The 24,050-nt window shown below is 45.3% G+C and overlaps 1 protein-coding gene across 1 annotated transcript in view; it reads right to left on the minus strand.

Annotated features, from left to right (window-relative positions):
* RPS6KA1 (ribosomal protein S6 kinase A1) overlaps window positions 1-24,050 on the minus strand; it is a 92,593-nt gene that overhangs the window by 58,491 nt on the left and 10,052 nt on the right. The window contains 1 exon segment of the mRNA XM_082231554.1: window positions 5,867-5,911. Within this exon segment, the coding sequence (XP_082087680.1) occupies window positions 5,867-5,911 (45 nt within the window).

Raw genomic sequence — 24,050 nt, forward strand, 5'->3', positions numbered from 1 at the left:
TAGAGCATCTGATACTAGCAAATGATTGGATTGCTGGGAACTTCTTGCCCTTTTGTCACCAGAATTTACGCTATGTCTGCAATTAAAGAGAGACAGGCACCCTTTCCCACTGGAAGGTAGGTCTAGCATGAAACTGGGACCTCCCTGACCTGACCAGCCACACTAAAAGCTGCCAGTTGTACCAGGTCAGAGGATGCAGGCAAGCTAGCAGTACTCTGACTGCCAGCAGCTCTCCAGGGTTGAAAGCAAAGGTCTTTCCCATGTTATGCTGCTTTTAATGGGAGATGTTGGGGATTGATCCCATGACCTCCTGGATGCAAAAACTTTGCTCCACCACTATAATATGGTTCCTGGACCCTACAACAACCTTTTTTTTAATATTAAAGAATTTTTATTGCAAAGTAAGGTAAAGGTAAAGGTACCCCTGCCCGAACGGGCCAGTCTTGACAGACTCTGGGGTTTGTGCGCCCATCTCACATTTATTGGCCGGGGGCCAGCGCTGTCCGGGGACACTTCCGGGTCACGTGGCCAGCGTGACAACGCTGCTCTGGCGAGCCAGAGCCGCACACGGAACGCCGTTTACCTTCCCGCTGGTAAGCGGTACCTATTTATCTACTTGCCCCCGGGGGTGCTTTCGAACTGCTAGGTTGGCAGGCGCTGGGACCGAGCAGCGGGAGCGCACCCCGCCGCGGGGATTCGAACCGCCGACCTTTCGATCGGCAAGCCCTAGGCGCTGAGGCTTTAGCCCACAGCGCCACCCGCGTCCCTTATTGCAAAGTAAATACACCAATAACCAGCCATACATAAAGAATAATATAAAGAAAAAGAAAAATGAAAGAAAAAAAATGCAAAGAAAAGTAAGTAGACAATAAAAGAATAAAGTATAATATTTCAATACAATAAACACTATTTTACAAAATAATAATAGTAATAGACTTCCATCACTCTCACAACACTTCCTTTCACATTTCATTTTTTATCTGTATTTCAGTATTATCATCTTAATATATAGATATGTGTATATATATGTTTCCTCTTTTACATTCACGAGGTCATTCTAGACACAGCCAAATTTTTACATTAGAACCTTGTCTTTCTAAATAATCATTCAAGCACTTCCCTTCCTTCTTGACTGTATTCATTGGCTTTAATCTTAATACATCCGTCAATTTGGCCAGTTCCAAATATTCACATAATTTACATAACCATTCCTCTTTGGTCGGTACTTGGTTACCCTGCCAGTACTTAGCCACCAGGATTCTCGCCGCAGATCTTGCATACAGAAAGAATTTAGTATTTTCTCTAGAAATATCACTATTCAATATTCCCAAAAGGTATGCTTCTGGTCTTTTGCTATGCCTTCAGGGCCACTTTAGGTGCGATGTTGATGTTCGTGTCTGCTACCAGTGCAGACTAGTTTTTATCAGGAGTTAAGGTTGTGTCGAATTTTGGAGGTTACAAGTGTGTGAGTGAGTGGATGTACCGTATTTTTCGCCCTATAGGACGCACTTTTTCCCCTCCGAAAATGAAGGGGAAATGTGTGTGCGTCCTATGGGGCGAACACAGGCTTTCGCTGAAGCCTGGAGAGCGAGAGGGGTTGGTGCGCACCTGCCCTCCCGAGCTCCGCGCAGCTCTGCGCAACCCTCGGGAGCCCGGCGCCAAGCCGCACGGGGCTCCCAAAGGTTGCGCAGAGCTGCCTGCATTTCGAAGCCTCGGGCGCGCTGAAGAGCGCGCCCAGGCTTTGCACAGCTCTCCACAAGCCTGGGGAGACCGGCGCGGCTCCCTAGGCTTGCGGATAGCAGGCTGTTCTGGGGGCTGGGGTCGGGGGGAGCTCGGGCTTCCCCCGCGCCAGCCCTGTGCCTGGGGGGGGGAATTATTTTTTCCCCTTTATTTCCCCCCCCCCAAAGTAGGTGCGTCCTATAGGACAGTGCGTCCTATGGGGCGGAAAATACGGTAAGTAGTTTTACATTCTCCAGACTGAGAGCCTGCTCTGGTATAAAACTGGGCGTCTCCCAGATGAGAGATGGAGGAATGTTAGATGGTCTAGTGGGTGTGAAGAATGAGCTCATCTGTGCTTCAGAAGTGGGGTGAGCATCTTACAAGACCTTACTTTGCATCGTTCCTACGTATGTTGCAAACTGTTTCAAGGCCTTCAGATAGTCTCTAAATGGAAATCATAAAATTAATAAACCAGTAAGCTAAGAATCTTTAGAGGCAGTCCTGCAACATGGCAGGGAAATATGGCTACCTTTGGTGGTAGATCCTGGGGGTTTAGGGCAACATTAAGGGCAACAAACTTTGAAAGCAAGCAGCTCTGACTCACTGGACTCAATGCAAAGTGAGAAGTTTTGCAGCATATGAAGTGAATTGGAGCTTAAGCTACAGGAAAACTTTGTTCTGACTCATTTCACTGGACCTTGTGCAGGAAGACAACATGCCAGTATATTGATCTCCTTGTTAAAATTAGCAGGAAAGGGGGTGTTATTTGGGTTTCAATTAAATAAAAAATATTTTTATTAGGCAGTTGTTTTCCCCACTGAGAAGTCTCCAAAATATGATGAAGACTTATTCAATTTTAAAGTTCAAGTCAGCTATCTCAGATATTAAAAGACTATAACTTTTTTCTTTAACTCTGCAAGTTCAGAAATGTACAGAGGACTTGAAGCCCAAGCACTGTGGGGACACACAACTTCAGAAAAGCTCGGGGAAAGAACAGTCTATAGCTAGTTTCACAGTTAACGTCACCAAAATGCTAAGAGGGAAGAGGTGCATGAAGACTGTTTTGAGGATTGTCCACCATCTTCCTTGTTTTTCATGAAAAAAAATCAAAGTCAGAAGCTCCTATTTCTAAAAAAGAATGAAAGGGTGCCAAGCTAAAGAACGCTGCCTGGAAAAACTACTAACCAGATAGAGACATTTGTGCAGAATTTAAAAGAAAAAGTTAAATTCAGGCCAGAAAGCAGGCAAACATCCTACCAGAACTTTGAAAGTTCATTTTTCAAAAGAACTAGTTTTAGTCTGACATGTCCCAATAGGAACTGGTTCCCATTCCCATTCGTCTCTTTACAAAACAAACTAGTTTGGGTTCATGTTCAGTTCACAGATCAATTCTAGTTCATCCAAATGAACCTCAGCAAAAAAATAATAATGTTCAGCATTCAGAACATTACAAGCTGCTGTGCTGAAAGGATAAAAAATACAGAAGATTAAGAAAACGTCAAAACACAAACACAGTGGAATGTGAATTGTTTAATTTACATTCCCCAACAATAATGACCTTTAAGGTTAAAGACGCAAAGAGGGGAAAAAACAAAACAAACAAAAAAACCACATGCAAAAGATTGAACTAGAATTTGTTCAAAGTTCTATCCCAAAATGAACTTAATTCACATTCATTTCACCAGGCTGTTATAGGAATTACTTTCAGGTGTAGTTCAAAGATTTTTGAAGTAGGCAGTGCCCTTGTGGGCAACCCACCTACGGCACTGCCTCTGCTGCTGGTGGAGAAGCAGTGCTGGCATCAGCGCTGGTTTCAGGCAAGATTACGCTGATTTCTTGCGAGAGCTCACTGAAAATCACCATGATCTCTCCCAAAACTGGTGCCAATGCTGGCGCCACGTCTCACCATAAGTGCAGCAGAGCAAGGCTGCACTTCCCATTTTGCCTCAAGTGGCAAAAAAAGATACACCACCTGTGTCCTAGTCTTAGGGGAAAGAAATTAAAAGACCCTTCTCTCAGATATAGCAAAAGGGGCTGCTTATGCTTCCTCTATTTTCAAGTCACTTACAACTTTGTAAAAGAGGTCAGTTCAGTCACTGGTCTTCAGCTGTTGAGTCTGGACCCACTACTAGATTATGGCTTGATCCAAGATGGGTCACAACCAGAGCATTACCACCATGTAAATATATGGTAATAGACTGAGAAATGGGTCCCTAAATGCATATTTGGGTTAAAAGTGGGTGCTGGGTTTGAAAAAGTTGAAGATACCTAGGTTGAGTGATGGTGAAATTTGTAAATTTGCACCTTTTTCAAGTGGGGGAGGCCAGCCTACAACCTTCAGTGTTGTTGGAGTAGAACTTCCCTCATCTCTAATCATTGGTCATGCTGGCTGGAGCTGTTGGGCGTTCTGGAGGTTATCACATTGGCTACCGTGCTATACAAATCCTCTCTGAGGCTGGCGCTGTAGGACAAAAGTGCCCTCTGTCCAAGTCAGGCGGAATCTTGTGACACCCACTAATCTACGATTTCAGGAATAAAGTTAGAAAACGGAGTTTCTGTGACTCAGAAGAGATAGGAATCTCATCCTTAAAGAAAATAATCCCTAGTCAACCAAACAATATTTTAAACGAGTGGGGGTGGCGAATACAGTGGTACCTCAGGTTACATACACCTCAGGTTACATACGCTTCAGGTTACATACACTTCAGGTTACAGACTCCACTAACCTAGAAATAGTGCTTCAGGTTAAGAACTTTGCTTCAGGATGAAACAGAAATCGGGCTCGGGCGGCACGACAGCAGCAGCAGCAGCAGGAGGCCCCATTAGCTAAAGTGGCGCTTCAGGTTAAGAACAGTTTCAGGTTAAGTACGGACCTCCGGAACAAATTAAGTTCGTAACTAGAGGTACCACTGTACTTTTACACAGAAGTCAGGCAGCTGTTATTAATGCGTACAGACAGTGTCGGGACCCACATTCTCAGCAAATCCAAATTGCTAGCCACAATTTCCTCCAGTCTCATCTCCCCTTCTGAAACCCCCTTCTGATTCAAGAAATCATAGAATTGGAAGGGCCCCAATGATCATCCATTCCAAATCCCTGCAATGCAGAAATATGCAGCTGTCCCAAACAGGGATCAAACTTGCAACCTTGCCATTATCAGCATCATGCTCTAACCAACTGAGCTATCCAGGCTGTCAGTAATCTGAACATCTAAATCATGGAAGCCAAATAAGCACAAACTGAGTTTGCGTTCATTTTATCCAGACTATCAAGCACAAAAAAACTGACAATAAGCAGCAACAGAACCACTGGTTTCCGAAGGAGAATCAGAACTGTGGCAGCCAATATAAAGGACTAGTACTCAGAGAATGAGTTTATTATTGATATGTAACATACGGGGATGTTTATGTGTTTTAATCTCTTTTTCATTTACTGCTGATTCCAATTGTTTTTAAACATGTTTTAGTTATTTGCTTTTAACGGTTTTGATTGATTTTAATCTCCCTCATAAACAGCTTGAAGATTTTGTTACAATCAAGTGGTATATAAATTTTGTTAAATAAATGAAGGATTGCTTCCCCCCCCAACACAGCCCCCTGAATACTGAATAAATTTGTGAGTGGATTTTTGAACCTTGCTGTGAATCTTGACCACCCGCCCACATCAAAACTGAAAAATCTTTCCTGATTTCTCATCATCACTCATGACTGCAGTTGTTACTAGCTTTCTGCAACCAATCCTGAACCTTTCCCCAAAGTTGTGCTTCTGTTGCAGGCAGAGTGCATTTGAAGTCACACACAAGTAGTTGAAAACTTCTCCTTGACAATGGCAAGGCAATTCAGTGGGAATGGTGGAGATCCTTAGTTGGTTAAAAAAGAAAGAGTGAATCAGGTAGTAAACAATATTTGCAATTTGAAAAGGCAAATACCATCTCTGTCAACACACCTTTTGGGGAGGCAGGGGGAGAAGCAGTGGATTAATTAAAGCCACAGACTAATCTATCACTAATTTCACTCTCAGTTGTGGAAAAAACCACACCAGACACAAAAGTCACATAGAGGTAGAGTCTCGAAGCGATGCCATAGTGAAACATCCAAACCAGCATTGTGTAATAAAAGCACAAAAAGTTTCATGTGTGCGGTTTTACCTTCGGCAGAGCTCCCTTTTTTCCTTCTGGAGCAGCTTGTCCATTCTGCAAAGCAAAAAATCCAAACTTCCCATTAGTAACATGTCTTAGCATCTTTCTTCAAAGCAGTTTACAAAATGAATAAAGCAGTAACATTATAAGTAAATGAATAGTTAAAAACAATTATTTAAAATGTTCAAAAAATAACTAGGTTTGACAATAAGCTAAAAACTGGATTAAAACACATGCAGACATTCTACATGCCTGGATAGGTATGCCTAAACAAAAACGTTTTCAGCAGGCAGCAAAAGGAGTACAGGGAAGGTGTCTTGCCTGATGTCAGTAAGCAAGGAGTTCCAAAGCATGCGTGCTGCCACACTAAAATATTGATTTCTTACAAATGTGGAATGAGTATCATGCGGTACTTTTAACAATGCAGCTATTCCCAAGAGACCAGGACCATGTAACAAAATACACAAATGTGAAGAACAAGTTTTAACCCAAAGTGATATTGTACAACAGTGGTGTGTTATGGAAAGGTAAAGGTAAAGGACCTCTGGACGCTTAAGTCCAGTCAAAAGTGACTATGGGGTGCAGCACTCATCTTGCTTTCAGGCCGAGGGAGCCAGCGTTTGTCCACAGACAGCTGGTCATTTGGCCAGCATGACTAAACCACTTCTGGCGCAGCAGAACACCATGACGAGCGCACGGAAACACCGTTTACCTTCCTGCCACAGCGGTACCTATTTCTCTACTCACACTGGTATGCTTTCGAACTGCTAGTTTGGCAGAAGCTGGGACAGAGCAACGGGAGCTCACCCTGTCACGCGGATTCGAATTGCTAACCTTCTGATCAGCAAGCCCAAGAGGCGGAGTGATTTAGACTACAGCGCCACCCACTCCCATGGGTGTGTTATGATACTCTTTCCAGTGCACTAAGCAAATCCTTTCCTTGCTGCTGAAAAGAAAGAGTTAAACGTAGTTCAACATCTTAAGGATGACTCAGCAGAAAGTAATCTGGGTAGGTGTGCCATAGGTAGCCAAGGCAGCTGCCGGAAGCCCCTTTTATCAACACTTCCTCCCCAGGCGCCAGGCAAGAACAAAGTCAACCAAGGAGAACTGATACTGCCAAAGTGGGCAGTGGCTTCTCACATCCTGGGTTTTAACCAGAGACTTATTGCAAAGCTCTTACCCCATTTTATTTCAACACTTATAAAGCCTTGATTCCAACAGCAACTCGTTAAGGAAACAAATATATTTATCAGCTGAATTGCCAACAACATAACCAAATGGAGCCCTTATACAGTCCTTCATTTTCTACTCCAAAAATCCCAAACATACATCTGCACTTCTAATTTACATGAACAAACACCTTAACCAAATCTGGAAGTGGAAAGGCAACTTGGGTATAAATTCTTGAAGTTACAATGCAAATATATACCGTATTTTTCTGTGTATTAGACGAGGTTTCTTGACTCAAAAATCATGCAAAAAACTGGGGTAGTCCTATACATGGATAGTGGCGTGAAGGGGAAGCTGCACCGGCCAGATGGTTGGCGGGCGTACAACTCGCCCCCATGCCGCTGTGGGAGGCACGCACTCTAAGGAGTGTTTCCCACAGCGGCATGGAGGGGAAGTGGCCCACGCTCTAGGGAGCTTCCCGCCCTCAGTGGCGGGGGGGGGGGAGTGGCTGCCCACTTTGCCAAACCCCAGCAACGACCCTGCTGGGGTGATGGCACACTTGCAATTCCCCCTAAAAAAAAGCTCAACAACTTTGGGCCATCTCCCCTCATTTTCTTTAAATTTAGCCCCCAAAAATATACATGGGGGCACCTTATACATGGAAAAATATGGTAGTTCTGTCTATGTTGCTTCTTGCTGCGTAGAAGAATTCTCACTGGTTTTCAGTGGTGACTCTGGCTGTCTTGTCCTCCCTAGAAGCACACTCCCCACCCCAATCCAATCCAGGAGCAGAACTGGTAACAATGGCCATGCTCACACCATGCAGTTAGAGCACTATTATACCATTTTAACAGTCATGGGCTGTGGTGTGTTAAGGGTGCTGACCTTACTAGACCTACGATTCCCAGCACCCTTAACAAACCACAGTTCCTAGGATTTTCCAACTTCGTTAAAGTGATATGTATTCAAATGTATGGTTTGGGTGTGACCCAAGCTCACAATATGAGGTGAGATTCAAACTGCAGACTTGCCAAGTCTATAGCTTAGCCTCTTAACCATTGACTACGCTTTATTTCACCTGCAATGTAAGAAAGCAGTTTTGCCAAGGAAGATTCACCCCACGAACCATACCAGAGATTACCAACTGTTGCCCCACCAAAAAAGGTATCCCTCCCACCAATAAAACAAACTCAGTTACCCAACCAAGCCCAGGTGGGTTACATAACTTCCCACCTGAGGCTGCTGAATTTGGAGAAGATGTTTATCTGGGGACAACTGCTGGTTAAAGCTCTTTAATTCCACATAATCCTCCATGCAGACAGAAAGCAATCTGCTGAACTGGACCATGGAAGCCAAAGAAAGTTCTAAAGCCAAGCAAAGGGGATCCCTAGGAATTCAACACAGGAAATATGAAACCAGACTGCTGCTGCCATTAAGAATAGCTGTGCCATCAGCCATGGAGCACTGGTCAAGCCTCAGACCACCGGGAAAGGGGAGAAATGGGAGCCTGATAGCTAGAGGAGACCCCAGCCACAGGATGATCTGAAGGAGGCTAAGCAATAAACCTTTCTCCCAACTTCTTCCATGAAGTTGATTAAATCACAGACTTGAAGGGGGGCCTTTTAGGTCACCTAGTCCAACCTGTGCCCCAGTGGAATAAATCCAGAGCTAGAACATCACCAACAGATGGCTTGGCTGGCCTATGCTTGAACACCCCCAGTGATGGAAAGAGCCCATCCACCCAATTCAGCAACAAAACAAAACAAAAACTAATTTACTAAGCCCGTTAAAGCTGCGTACACACTATACATTTAAAACACTTTCTCCTCCAACGAAAAACCTTGGGAACTGAAGTTTACCCCTCAAAGCTATAATGCCTAGCACCCTTAACAAACTACAGGTCCCAGGATTCTGACAGGCGGGAACTGCTTTAAATGCATGATGATCAAGGATAGTCCATTGTAGGACAGAGCACAAGGCCCTATGATTTAAAACACATGACTTCCCCTAAAGAATCCCAGGAACTGCAATTTGTGTTGAGATATGTATGGTAGCTCTGTGAGAGGTAAAGTACAGGCCCCAGGATTTTTTTTAGGGGGGAAAGCTAAGTGCTTTAAAATATATATGGTGTCCATGTGGCCCAAGTCTTTGGCCTTTTCTATGCAAGTCTCACTGTGCACAAGAGATCCTGAACATTCAATTTATGGGGTAGGTGTGTTAGTCTGTTACAGCAATCATGCGCGCGCGCACACACACACATATATTTGGTGACACCCAAGAAGAAATGCAACCCAAATGGGAACTCCAAAGCAGAATTGGTAGTAGGAACAAAAATCAATGGTGTACTGTAGACGCATCCAATGAAAAGAGGCAGCAGATCTTAATGTTTGATTCTCAGAAGTTCCTTGAAGAATTAATTCCTTTTCTTCAAGAAGGACTAGTAGGGTCCAAAAAGCATTGCATCAATAGGTAAAGGTAAAGTTAAGTCCAGTCAAAGGCAACTATGGGGTGCGGCGCTCATCTCGCTTTCAGACCGAGGGAGCTGGCGTTTGTCCACAGAGTTTTCTGGGTCATGTGGCCAGCATGACTAAACCGCTTCTGGCGCAACCAACGGAACACTGTGACGGAAACCAGAGCGCACGGAAATGCCGTTTACCTTCCCGACACAGTGGTACCTATTTATCTACTCGTGCTGGTGTGCTTTCGAACTGCTAGGTTGGCAGAAGTTGGGACAGAGCAATGGGAGCTCACTCCATTGCGTGGATTTGAACTGCCGACCTTCTGATCAACAAGCCCAAGAGGCTGAGTGGTTTAGACCACAGCACCACCCGTGTTCCTAAATTTCTGTCAACCCCATTGCTTTCTGTTCCAGCTCCCAATACCTTAAAGAGCAGATTTATTGTAGTCACAAAATTATCTCTCCTTTTCCACCAGCTGCTATTAAGAGAGGGCCGCAGCTCAGTGGTATAGCATCTGCCTGGCATGCAGAAGGTCCCTGGTTTGATCCTTGGCATCTCCAGATAGGGCTGGAAATGTCCAAGGGCCTGAGACCCTGGAGAGCTGCGGACAGTATAGACCAGTGTTTTTCAACCACTGTTCCGTGGCACACTAGTGTTCCGCGAGATGTTGCCTGGTGTGCCGTGGGAAAAATTAAAAAATTCGAAAGATTTTTTTTTTAAGTCAAATTTTCGATTGGGGCGCCGTCCCCGGAGGGAGGTGGGCGAGTCGGGTGGCGAGAGGCAGGGCGGCGGTGGTGAGGAGAGGCTGCCCAGCGCGGGGCTCTCGCCGTCTGCCTGGCTGGCTGCCTGCGAGCTCGGCGGGCAGCGCCTCCGTCCGCAGCGCCCGCCTCGCGGCTCTCATTCCCTGCCCCTGCCAAAGCTCACCCAGCCAAGCCGCGCTCTCCTTCCTGCCTCGCTTTGCTGCCTCCTCCCCCCCACCCCCAAAGCTTGGAGGTTCCCTGGCGCCGGCCCGCAGGTTTGACCCCCTTCTCACACCTGTTTGCGCTCCTTGCACGGAATGGGGCGGATGGGGAGGAACGGGGCTCGCCGCTGCCTCCGCTCGCCCTCCCCCCCTCCACCGGCGGTCCCGCGATTCTTGGCTTTTTGGCGGTTGGCACAGAAGGAAGGCAAGGGGGAGGGGAAAAAATTGAAACTTCCACTTTCGTGCGTCCCTCCCGGCGTGACGCTACGCGCTGACGTCACGGGGCTGTGCCTCGAGATTTTTTTCATGAAACAAGTGTGCCTTTGCCCAAAAAAGGTTGGGAAACACTGGTATAGACAGTACTGAGCTAGGTGGTCCAACGGTCTGCCTCTGTATAAGGTGGCTTCCTATGCTAGAGGCAGAGGTGGCTACCCAGTGGAGTTATGCTGCAATAAACCTGTTTGGTCTTTAAAAATGACCAGAAAACTCGTTTTATGTTCATTTAAAATGAAGCACACATGATATATAATGAAATGAAAAAGGTATTTAAATATACCTTCCTTAAGAAACCAGAGGCCTTTCTCTTGGGCATTGTCGGCCAATTGGTGCCAAAAAAGGATAGAACTTTTTTCATGTATGCAACAACAGCAGCAAGAATACTGATCGCAAAGTATTGGAAGACACAAGATTTACCCACCTTGGAAGAATGGCAGATGAAAGTGATTGACTATATGACATTGGCGGAAATGACGAGCAGAATTCGTGACCAGGGAAAGGAGACTGCGGAAGAAGACTGGAAGAAATTTAAGATTTATCTTAAGAACTATTATAAACTTGATGAAGTTTAGAATGTCGAGATTCTACAGAGAGAAAGGGTTGCAGTAATATAAGATTAGATTAAGAAAGGACTATGATGAATTAGGATGGGAAAGAACATTTATAAGTTGCTATAAAATTTGGACATGAGGATGCAGAAAGGGGAGGTATGGGGAAGTCCGAGGAAAGAAGTTTATGAAAGGATATTTTGAAATTATATTTGTTTGTTTGTCTGTTTTTCTTTTATGTTTGTTTGTTATAAAAACTTTTGTAAAACTAATAAAAATTTTAAAAAAAAAAAAAATAAAATGAAGCACACAAATAAGAATTTCCAGTGGATTGTGTCCTCTGCTAATTAGAGCGTGTTCATGCAGAGGTGGGGAATTTGAATTTCCCACTTTGGGCCCCAAAATGTTCAGGGCTGGGCCCTATTTACAGGTGTGCAGCAGGGTCGGTTGTTGCTGTTTTAAACATCACATGTGTTTCTCGAAAGGAGGGGGGAGAGAGAAAACAGGCTCCCAATTAACATAGGGAGCTTTGCCTTAAGACCCCCCTGAATGTGGGTCAAAATGCAACACTGCCTATGGGTGCATGAGGGAATCCACTTAGTAGTAATAATGTGTCCAAATAAGCCACTTAATATTGGAGAATTGAGAAGTTTTAATTAATTTTTATTTATTTTTTCAAGTGTGAGGGTTGTGTATTTCATGAAAAGCAAATTCATTCCAGCTTGAAATCACCTGGGGTTGGTTGTGTAATTTTACATCAGCTACACTGCTGTTATATTAGCATAACAAAGCGTCAGCATGGTTTGAAGGCTGTTTAGCAGATTTGAGGACAAACTCATTTGATTCCTTTTCCCCCCATTGCTTGCCAGTCATTGTTATCAATAGGTTTAAAAAAACAAAAAACCAGTGGCGTAGCGTGGGTTGTCAGCACCCGGGGCAAGGCAAGTAATTTGCGCCCCCTAACCCGTGGATTTGCCCCCCCTAACCCGTGGATTTGCGCCCCCTAACCCTAACCCCCAGATGTTGCGCCCGGTGTGGTCGCCCCCCCCTGCACCCCCACGCTACACCACTGCAAAAAACACACAAGCCTTGGGAAGGTTGAAGCATTGAAATTAACCATACAATGAGACACTAGGAAATAAATAAGGTTCAATAAATCCCTCAACTATGTACTGTTTCCTTACAAAAAATTAGCCCTGCAAAGGTACACCCCTTTGAATGGCTTAGAAAAGAACAGCTGTACCAAAGCTCACCTGGCTTGCCACACTACAGTTTGCCACTGCTGCTGTCACCAATAGCAAGACCCAAACTTCAGTGCAACTTGTAGCATTAATCATAATTTACTAGTACTAGAACAGTCCTTTGAAGAACCCCAGGGTAAGAACTCACTACCACTAGTGGAGACAATTCTTTTATGTCTCCCAAAACACAGGAGAGCTGCCTTGTCAGGTCAGAAGATGAAGATTCTTGTGGGGAACATTTTACAGCCCAAAGACCACATTCTCTTCTGGGTGTAGCAGGAACCCCCCCACCCCAATCATTCTGTTTGCACAAACTTCACACACACTCACACTCACACACTACATACGCCACATTTCTGTTATAAATTCATAGAAAATCAACCATACATTGGATTTGCACTGTTCCATTTTTTACTCCATGTGACAAGGACTATCAAAGGGGGGTGCTTGGTTTCTGGTCAGCCATAATCCCTTCACCATCCCAGCACATCCACAGGAGCCCTGCCCAGTTGCTATGTCAACCCTGATAATCCCAGACAGAAGACAATCAAAATCACAAAGAACAGTGGATTCACCACAGGCTGAAACAAAGGACAATGATCAGATCTTCCCTCTGGGGGCAGGAAACTGCAAACTCCCCATTGTCTCCTGGAAGTGACTCATGGGCAGGGGGAAAGCCAGGTGACTGGACACTCAGGTTACCACCACAACTCCTCCCTCAACCCCTCCTTTCTGTAATGTATGCATGATGTCAACCCCTCCTTTCTGTAATGTATGCATGATGTTTCTGGGGGTGGGCTTGAGCTAGAGGAGGGGAATTTCAAAAGTTTTTATAAGGTCTTGCAGCCCATTGTTCTGGGTCTTTCCTCTCTCTTGCGAGTGAAGGGAATACCCTGTTGCAACAGTTCAATAAAGGCCAAGCCTACAGGCTGCTGTTTTGCTCCAAGTTATCCTGGTTGGTGTCTTTGTTTTTGTCCAAGGGAGCCCTCAGATTTTTCCGTTAACATGGGCAACTTTCAGGAGACCACATGCCGGTGGTGAGTGGGCCAAGAAGTAACGGAGGGTGGAGCAACAACCATGAATTTTACCTTTGTAAAGTAGGCTAGCTTTTATACACAGCTCCCTCCATCCTACATCCAAACAAGCAAGAAGCTTTGTCAGAGTTCAAGGACAACATCCACTCCAGGAAAAAACACTCAAAGTGGAAAAGAAACAAGGTCAGTGAGGGGTGTGGCCTGGGGAGAGTTCCAGGGGCCAAACAGACAGATCTGGAGGGCCACATATGGCCTATGGCCTGAGGTTCCGTGTCATTGATCCAGTACTTTACTGGCTGCATTTGTGCCAAACTCAGATGAAACTCATGAGCATTCCTACAACTTGTGGTAATGAATCCACTGATAGATTATGCATGGTCTGAAATATTAAGCATCAGGACAGGAGGCCAAAACTGATGACCAGAAGAATCACATAGTGCAGCTCAACCTTGAACCTGGCTCAATAGTTAGATGGGCAGCCACTGCAGCCAGCTAGATGCCCCCATTAGCAATCTGGCCACCACATTTTCTACTAGCTGGAGCTTCCAAACCAGACCCAAGGGCAGCATTACAGTAATCCAGCCTCAAGGTGCCTAACACATGGACCACAGTAGTCAGGCTACTAAATGCTAAAGCCACCTTCACTAAGCTGGCACCCTCCAGATGCTTTGGACTACAACTCCCAACAGCCCCACCCTGCAAGTTGAATCAAGAGCTCTAACCCTTGAGATGGACGCAAAACACATGCACAAACACGTAACTAGTCTCTAAAACTGAATCATTAATACCTGAATAGCCTGGGAATTGCAAATACCGTATAACACTTCTCTCCCCCCCCCCCCGTGCAACTGTGATAACACCCCTGCCTTGTGACTCACTGACACCCAAAGGTTTAAGAAAACCTTATTAAGACCTTCATGGCAAGGATCCCAGAGCAATTTACATAACTGACATTCTGGTCCAGGGTTGCTACCTTTGGTGGGGTGGGCAGAGCTCCCCTGCCTCTCTCAGCAGCATATTTAGCAGAAATTCAGCAGGTAATGCCTTATCCAGCATTGATCAGGAATGCTGTACCCATTGGATTTCTCCCTGCCATGCAGAATTTATAAGTGCAGGAACAAAGATTTGTTTAATAAATTAGGGATGGATGGCAAGGGCATCTTCTGTCGCTCTGGGGTCAGGCAGTGATCTGCGGTTTCCTGTGCCCCAGCCATGGGAAAACATTTTTCAGCCCATGGGCCACATTCCTCTCTTGACAACCTTCCAGGGGTGGTGGCTTTCCAGTTTAATAAATCTGCAGTGGAGAAAGGCATATACATGAGAGCAGTCCACTATCTGATCACCCTCAGAAACTGGGTAAGTTCACCAATTCAGCAGGAACCATCTGCTCTCTTTTTTCTGGCATCTCTGCAGCCACCGTTCCTCCTGCACCCCCTTTCTCCACAACAAGCACCCCAGGGGTGGAGAAATCAATTTGAAGTAGTTCAAATTGCCTGCCTGCCTTTCTCCTTTTGCACCTTCTTCTCCAGCAGGCAACCCAGGGGGTAGAAAAATCAATCGGCAGCCTCTCGTCTCCTGCCAACATGCCTTCCCCCACACCTTCAGCTACAGACTGCATCTCTTCTCAGTTTAAGCCCTTCCCCTGCCCACCTATGCTCTGGATCTCTCTAGCTACCCCTTCCTTTTGAGTGCCTTGCAGCTGAGCTCCTGGGTCACTCCTGACACCTTGTAGCATCTCACCAAGCAGGGCTCCTGCCTCCCAGGGAGTCACACTTTCCTCTCAACAGAGACTTCTCACATACTCTGCTTGAAGTTGTTTCATTTCACTGAACCACTGGTTCCACTGCTTTATCTGTTGCTTGATTTGCTGCTGGATTTGGCCCAGCTGCTCAAAGGGTGTCACTACTCCTCCCTCCATTTTGGCTCAGGCACACCTAGTTCTCAGCTTCCCCTGCAGGAAACACAGATCCCACTTCTAACACCAGTCTTACATGCCATCCCAATTTCCATAAGCAGTCCAAGAGCCCAGGGGTTGCAGGTACGCTTACCAGGATCCATGTTCCCTTCGTGGGCAGTGGAACTTGTAGTGTCTTTATGTGCTTTTATTTGCACATACTGTGGTACCTTGGTTTGCATATGTTTTGGATTACAAATACGTCAAAACCAGAAGTGCGTGTCCCGGTTTGCAACCTTTTTTTGGATTACAACCCCCTTTTTTTTATTCCGAACAAAAAAATTTGGGAGGCCCCATTGGTGAAAGCGCGCCTTGGGTTACAACCTGTTTTGGTTTACAAATGGACCTCCGGAACGGATTATGGTTGTAAACCAAGGTACCACTGTATATACAACCTACACCTAGATGGGGGGATTGCAAAGCACTCACATTCTATGAGGGTCTGGCTTCCCCCTTAAGGACAGCATTTGATTCAAAGGACAGCAAAAAGCCATTCGCTGGGTTTCTTAGTTTCAGCCTATCATCCCCAAATCGCATGGAGTTCTGCCCCTCCTTCTCCCTAACTGACTCCAAGGAGCTCTCCCCGCCCCCAGCTAAAACCCTAACCTGGTCTTTGTCTGCTACCATTGGCCTGTGACTCTGCTACTCAAAGGGATGGGGGGAGGGCTCCACCTCTCTGCTGGGCAGCAGTATTTGCATCCCCAGACTGTTCTTAATGGTCCAGTACTCTGCTCTCTTTGTTTCTTGCTAATGGCCCATCTTCTTTCAGGTCACTTTCTGAGCACAGAAAACTGGTTTGGCCAGTCTTTTTGACACTGCTAGATTCAGCACCTGCCAGCTTCCCTTAATACTCCTGGCATTGATTTGTTCATTGTTATAACACATTTAGGGAAATCTGGTCCCCAACCCCAATAAAACATCTTAACATCATAAATAGTAACATTTCTGGCCTTACAGGCATGGCTGCTTCATGCACAACTATTTGCTAGAATACAACTACCTATGCTGAAAAATAGCATTCCTGTCCAAGCTCTGCTTTTTGGCAGTTTCACATTATGGATTGTGCCTCACCCCCCACCCCGGATTAGACCAATTCCTATATATCTTCTTGCATCAACGCAAAGAGTTTGTAGGAAAAAATCACTGCAAGTCCCAGGGCAAGTGAACAGCTCCCCGCCTGGGCCAATCCTAGGATTTTATGGCTGGAAGGGATCAGAAGGTCACTAACACCCACTCTTAAAGCAGGATTATCCATCTATCAGTCCTGCCCACACAACCCAAGTTAACTCCAGTAATCCTGATCACACAACATACCGCATACAGAGAGCCAGAGGGAACAACTTATATTCAAATTCCCTCTGTGACTTGGCGATATGGCTCAGTATTTCTGGCACGCACAGGGCACGATCCCTTTTTTCCTTAAATGGTTTGCAGGGGATTTTTTTTTTTTTTAAAGAGAGTTCAGACAGAAGGTACGGTATATCTGCAGCTGGTGGGGGGAACCATCACCAAAACTTTATTTCTTGTATACTGCCCCAAAACTGTTGTGTTATGGGGTAACATGCAAATATCTTTCATAAATATTATTTAATATTTATTTAAAATTTAAATATTATTTAAATAATGCTTCTGGAGGTGGGTGTGGGGAATGGTTGAGTGTTGATTGTTGCTTCTTGTATAAAATAAATAAATAAAAACCTAGCGAAAACCATTTGTGAAATGTCACTCCAAATCATGAAATGCACAGTGGGTGGGTGGGGAATGAAATTCATTCTGTCTCCCCACGGAATTGTAATTCTAAAAAAAAAAAGTAGGAGCTACTATGGACCTCTGATGAAAGATTTTTAATATCCACAAACAATGCCCAGAATTCTTCAGGGTGGGGTGCAGTGGGGGAAGCCAAGATTATTAAAACAGTATGAAACAAGACAGAGAATGTAAAATACATATGTACCAAGATCAACAATGCTTCTTAGTGTGTGTGAAAATGGCATTAAGGAAGTGGTGGTGACACAAGGCAAGGGATGATGAAAGCCAAAGTGCTTTGTTTTCTTGAAATATTAAGCGTTTGGCAAAGGGATGTGCATTCAGCTACACAGCAGTTGTGAAGAAATTTCACTTATTATATTTTCTTGAAGGTAGCAATAAAGATGGAGCCACGGAGAAGTACTCCTATCATTATCCCCCCCCCTCCATTTTTTACCAAGCTCCTCGACTTTTGTTTGGTGTCAACTTATCAAGAGAAAAGAGAAAACCTATTATCTCCTGCTTGCTTTTGGCACTGATAGAAATTCTGGATCCCTATGACTAAAAAGCAGGAGGATTCAAACAACTTAAATTCCAAGTTGTTTGTAACAAATGAACAAAAAAAAACCCAACTATCACTCTGCATTAAATTCAAGCCCCATTAAACAGCCCTACTCAGAAGGCAGCCAAGCTGCGGCGCTTGCAGAACTGAGACCTCAGTCAGGAAAAAATGCACGGCTGCCTGTCCAGCAGGATTAATGAATAAATCCCAAGCATGACAAAAGCCTTGCATGTCACAGAGGCTGTCACTAACCTTTCTCCTGGTTACTGGAGTGAGATTCCTGATAACTAGAGTTAAAACAAACCCTTTGCACTGGAAGAAGAAAGCAACCACCCCACCCAACTCAATAGCTATCATAGATCGCTACTCTCTGTATCAGGTCAGGCTGTTGGAATTGTATAGCACAGATGGGGCCTAAGTAGACCCACTATCCTGCCACTTTGAACAGTTATGGCTTCCCCCAAAGAATCCCGGGATTGCTATGGATGCTGAGGGTTGATAGGGGACCCCTAGTCCCCTCACTGAGTTACCATTCCCAGAGTGCTTTAACAGTCAGTCCCTCTTTCCCAGGGAACTCTGGGAATTGTAGCTCTCTGGGGGGGACTGAGCTATCCAGAAGACCACCCCAAGGAAGGCCCAGAGCAGTTTCCATGTTTCCTGACAGCACTCTGCCTGATTTGACAGAAACAGTAAGAGGATTCTTTCTGTGACCATTCCCCATCCCCCTGCCACAACTTGTTACTTGATGCTCTGGCCTTTTCCACATAGCATGGATAGCACGCAGGGAACGAGGGACAAGCTGAACACAAAACCTGACATAACACTAGGGGAGGCAATTAAACAACTGCGGAGTGATGTTCTGAAACAGAGACAAGAATGAAGAGTTGAAAGGGTCACCAAGCTGAAAAAGCAAATAGCTTCCCAAGAGTTTAGATAGGCAAAGACCTACATTTTCCAGCCTTGCGTGGCAAAGGTGGTTCCCCCCCTTGGGCGTTGTTAGCTGTGGGCCTGGGAAATGTGTGCCCCGAATCTTTATCTGAGCACTCCAAGCATTATCAAGCAGGTAATACACTTTAGGCAGAAACTGAACCAGTGTTGATCTTGACTACTGGGTTGGATATTAATTTGGGGACATAAATCAACTTAGGATGTTATCCAGAGATTGGAGGAAAATGAATAGGAGTAACTGAAGGAGGGTTGAACAGATTTGGAGCAAGATCTGCTGGGAAATTGGGAGAAAATGAACCGAAGATGAACTGATACGAGGTGGGGCAAAAATTAAAAGCATACCTGGGGTGATTTGGACATGAAATTACTTGGCTTGCCTTCTGTGACATTTAAAGGCTCAGTCTGCATCCATGCATATAAATCAGCACTTGCATGTTTTATGCATTCCCCCCCCCCATTCATGCCCTTTTTTTAAAAAAAATGACCTAATAATGTTCTTGCTCCCCACGCTAAGGTGCCACCAAGACGCAGTCCTCCTCCTGCTGCAGAGATGTCTATATTTTTTGTAAGCTAGTAAATCTGCCTCCATGCCCACATGTCAAAAGGAAGAGCTCACGGCTATTATGGACTGCCCTAGAACATTTCCCATAACACTTCACAGCATGAGTTACACTGACCTGTAATTCGTGAAGCTGGAATTGGGGGAATTCTTGGTGGAACCCAATCATCGGAGTTGCTGCTCTCAGCTACACTCTGAACAATGCTTGCACAAAGAGGAACAGATAATGTGAGAACTGTTCTATGGCCCGTTTATAGGGTCAGCAAAATCAAAGTGAGTTTATACCACCTGGAGCTGAAGGTAGTGGGGATTCCATGTTTGAATGTTGTGTACACAACAGATTCCTCTTTTCACATAGGAAAATACCACATTTTGGATGTTTATATGAAAAGTAGACTTCACCCATTTGCCTATCACGCTACCACCCTATTTGCAGGAAAGTTTTGGTTTTTTTAAATGCATTGGAATTTAAAAGGAATGGCTGCAGCTCAGTGGTAGAGGATTTGCTTTGCATGCAGAGGCCTCCGGTTCAATTCCTGGTATCTCTGAGTAGGGCTGGCAATGCCCCCTGCCTGAAAACCTGGACAGCCCCTACCAGTCAATGTGGACAGTACTCAGCTGGATGGACCAATAATCTGACTCTACAAGGCAACTCCCTATGATCCTCCCTAAACATGCAACCCTGTACTTACTGCTTAAAGTAGTGTTCACAATGTTTCGGGGCTGTGTCACTTGATGCTATGGTGGTGGTGATGAAAGCTTATGATTGCTTTGCACTTTTAAAAAAAATCCCTGTACAGAAAACTAGCACATCAGAGAGAAAAGGTTTTGCATGCAGCTCCTCACCTGCAGTCTAAAGTAGCACAGTCCAGAATGCCCCCATACCTTTCCCTTGAATGGCTCTCCCAGGCAGGCACCCTTTTACTGTCATGCTAATCCCCACACCTGTCATCTGCCACACTTACACAGAGCACAATCATTTCCCCTCCTGATACTCATCTCACGCCAGGCAGGCAGCCAGAGTTTCCAGCTTCTCCCAAACTGAGAATATAGATAACATTCCCCTGTTATGTGGTGGGTAAACAAACAAACAAACAAACAAACAAACCCTCTTTCAGCAGTAAGGACATTAAAGAGGACCCCAAGTCCAGAGTGGTGAAGTCCCAATCTGTATGGAGCGGTGCCCTTTGGATTGTGTAAAGGATCCTACTCCAAAAGCTTAGTTAACCCAAGGGTCAATTCAGCCCTTAGGGCTACTGTTGTTTGTGACAGAAAAGACTGCCAGCCTTTACTTTAAATGTCACAGTATTTGAAGGGACTGAATTATTTATTTAATGAGGCAACATTATTCTTTTGAAGCAAAGAAAAGAATTGGAGGAAACCCACCTACCCCCACAGGGCAGTCTGAGACAAACACAGCAGGGTGCATTTCTTCCTTTTCCCTTTACCTAATGTAAAGTTTAACCACTCCTTTGGTTACTGCATTGAGCCAACTGGTTAAGAATAAATAGTAATAGACAGAGAAAGTAGTGATGCCTTTAAACAGGCACGTGCTGGCAAAGGTTGGCAAAGCCAGGTTTGAACAGATCAATGGCTGTTCCAGTTGTGTGTGCGTCAAGCCAGTCCGCCTGAAAATGAACTGTGTATTTTGCAGAAAAGTCTTACAATAAAACTGCAGTTCTCATAAGACTAGCTGTATCTCAAACAACCAAAAATGTATTAGCATAAACCAGGTAATCAATAGGGTAAACCAGACAGTCAACAAAGGAGATAAAATAGGACATTCGCCCTCCTTGCTATCCTTTCCTTACAATACAAAGAATCAGACAAAACTGAAATCTACAAATAATGCCGCCCCACATTAGTGCTTCTAGGCTGGGTGGATAGGGAAACGGTGTGCAACATAATTATGAATATTACACACCCTTGTACATTTTGTATGCAACTGAAAAAAATCCAATGTTCTTTAACTAAGTAAGATGTCCGTTCGTCCTTCCTTCCTTCCCTCTCATGAGCCATTTCCTCTTTCTCATTCAAGAAGCACCCTGGGTGCCTTAATTAACATAAATCGAAGCATTGTTTAGGACAGGGATGGGGCTCTCCAAGCCTGGGGGCCAAATGCAGCCCTTTAAACTACTCTATCTGGCCCTTCTCAAGGCCACACCTTCTCCTAAGCCACACCCCTCACCAACCATACTTCCGACCTCATGTTATCGCTTGGCTGGAATGTCATTTGTTGCTTGCTTCACCCATGTTTTCCTCTGGTCCCACCCACCACTGGTATGTGGCCTCAGCAAGATCTCCCAGATGGGAATGTGGCACCTGAGCTGAAAAGGTTGCCCCACTCTCAGTGTAGGCTTCTAATTCTTCTTTGCTGAACATTCAAATTCTTAAAATTTATAAAAAAGGCAGAATGCTCATGCTATGTCAGGTTCCTGCTAACAAAGATGGCTGGCAGTAGCCAGTATGGGCCGCATAATCAACCCTGCTAGCTTCTTCTAGTCTTCACAGTAAGGAGACACTACCACTTTCCAGGCAATAGTCTCAAAGTCCCGAGTGTGTTTAACACTCCTGAACCAACAGCCTAGGAACTCCTGGGCACACAGCCTAGGGCACTGGCCTGCAACTGGTGGGTCAGGACCCACTATTGAGTCACAGCCTGATCTAAGGTGAGCTGTAGCAACAGCACTACCAAACCGAAAATATGTGGTTAAAATAAAAGGATCCGCTGGTGGGTCCAGGTCTGAAAAGGTTAGAGCAGCCTTGTAAATAAGCTCACAGACATTACTAACCAGGAAAGAACAAAAGTTTTGCTACAACACACTTATTTGGGCTAGCCCTCTGGAAATTGTTAACCTGTGAAAAACTTTATTAGCAGGCCGGCTCTATCATTAGGCAGAGAAAGGCAGCTGCCTCAGGCTAGAGTTTTAAATATAACCTCTTCAAAATAACACTACCGCTGTGCCTTTCAGTGCTCCACCCTAAGGTTCACCTTAACAGAACAACACACACACCCAACACACCACCCACATAAAGCACTGATCAAGATTTGCCTTATCTCTGTCCTAAATGAGACTGAGGCTAGGAGCTTACAGCATAGCCTCCAGATTCTGCATGGCAGCAAGCACACTGCAAAGCATTAAAGGAGAACTGTCAGGGTTCCTTGCAACCAGAGCACCAGTATGCCATTTGCCAGTCAGCCATTAATCAGCCCAATCATATGCACATTTGATTCAGAAGGAAGTTAGGGCAAGCAGAAGGTCCCAAATTCAATCCCAGACATCTTCATTTAAAAGTTTCAGAGAGCAGGATAAGAGGAAAGCCTCCCTCTGCCCGAGACCCTGGAGAACCACTGGTAGCCAGTGTGGAAAATGCTAAACTTGAAGGATGGATAGTCTGAATTCTTCATATGCTCATGTTCCCCCTTTGGACCATGATACTGCACTAGCTCATTCTTGTGCATTACAAAAGGACTGCAGAGCCACCTTGGTATCTTAGCATGGGTAAAAGATTGAGAGACCCGCGACACAATCTTCACCATACATTTAAAGCACTCATACCAATAATGTTGGAAAATTGTAGCTTGTTAAGGGTGCTGAGAGTTGTTCCCTCACAGAGCTGCCATTCTTACAATGCCCTGCCTGGCTACTCTGGGAAAACTCTCAACTACAGCTCCTAGAATGTTTGTCAGAAGCCATGACCATTAATGTGGTATAAGAGAAATATATTATACAGATGTGGCCCTGGTCTGCAGGTACAGCAGAATAAGAATCCTGAACTGGCAGAGAGGACTGTGCCACTTAAAGCACTACCTACCTTCATAGGTAGGTATGACGTCAAAGGGACGCGGGTGGCGCTGTGGGTAAAAGCCTCAGCGCCTAGGGCTTGCCGATCGAAAGGTCGGCGGTTCGAATCCCCGCGGCAGGGTGCGCTCCTGCTGCTCGGTCCCAGCGCCTGCCAACCTAGCAGTTCGAAAGCACCCCCGGGTGCAAGTAGATAAATAGGGACCGCTTACCAGCGGGAAGGTAAACGGCGTTCCGTGTGCTGCGCTGGCTCGCCAGATGCAGCTTTGTCACGCTGGCCACGTGACCCGGAAGTGTCTCCGGACAGCGCTGGCCCCCGGCCTATAGATGTGAGATGGGCGCACAAACCCCAGAGTCTGTCAAGACTGGCCCGTTCAGGCAGGGGTACCTTTACCTTTACCTTTACCTTCATATAGGAACAGCACAAAAACTCCTGGCAGGTCAAAGGGGAGCAAGGCTCTGCAGAGCATTACCGTTTTATAATGTTCTACTTGCAAAAAGTTCCCCTCTGCCACATTGCAGGGTGGGAGAATTCAGAAGTGCATTCTGCCTGCAGTTGAAAGTGGTGTAAGTCCAGGACCAGCAGCCCAATACATTTTCCTGCCTGAGGTAAAGGGCAAGATAGCACCCTCTCATTCTTTATAAGAAGCCAACTAGATTTGCTGTCAAATTTTTCTTCAACACTGACAATGCCATCCAGTGAACCAGCAGGCAATGATTATTCTTATAATAGTTATTATTAGTCACCCTTCACTCTAAGATTCCAGGGCAAAACAAAAACACAATATCAAAAACAGTTTATAACAACTTAAGGTAAAGGTAAAGGTACCCCTGCCCGTACGGGCCAGTCTTGACAGACTCTAGGGTTGTGCGCTCATCTCACTCTAGAGGCCGGGAGCCAGCGCTGTCCGCAGACACTTCCGGGTCACGTG

This window comes from Podarcis vaucheri (assembly GCF_965113315.1).
Source record: "Podarcis vaucheri genome assembly, chromosome: 7".
Classification (NCBI taxonomy): domain Eukaryota; kingdom Metazoa; phylum Chordata; class Lepidosauria; order Squamata; family Lacertidae; genus Podarcis; species Podarcis vaucheri.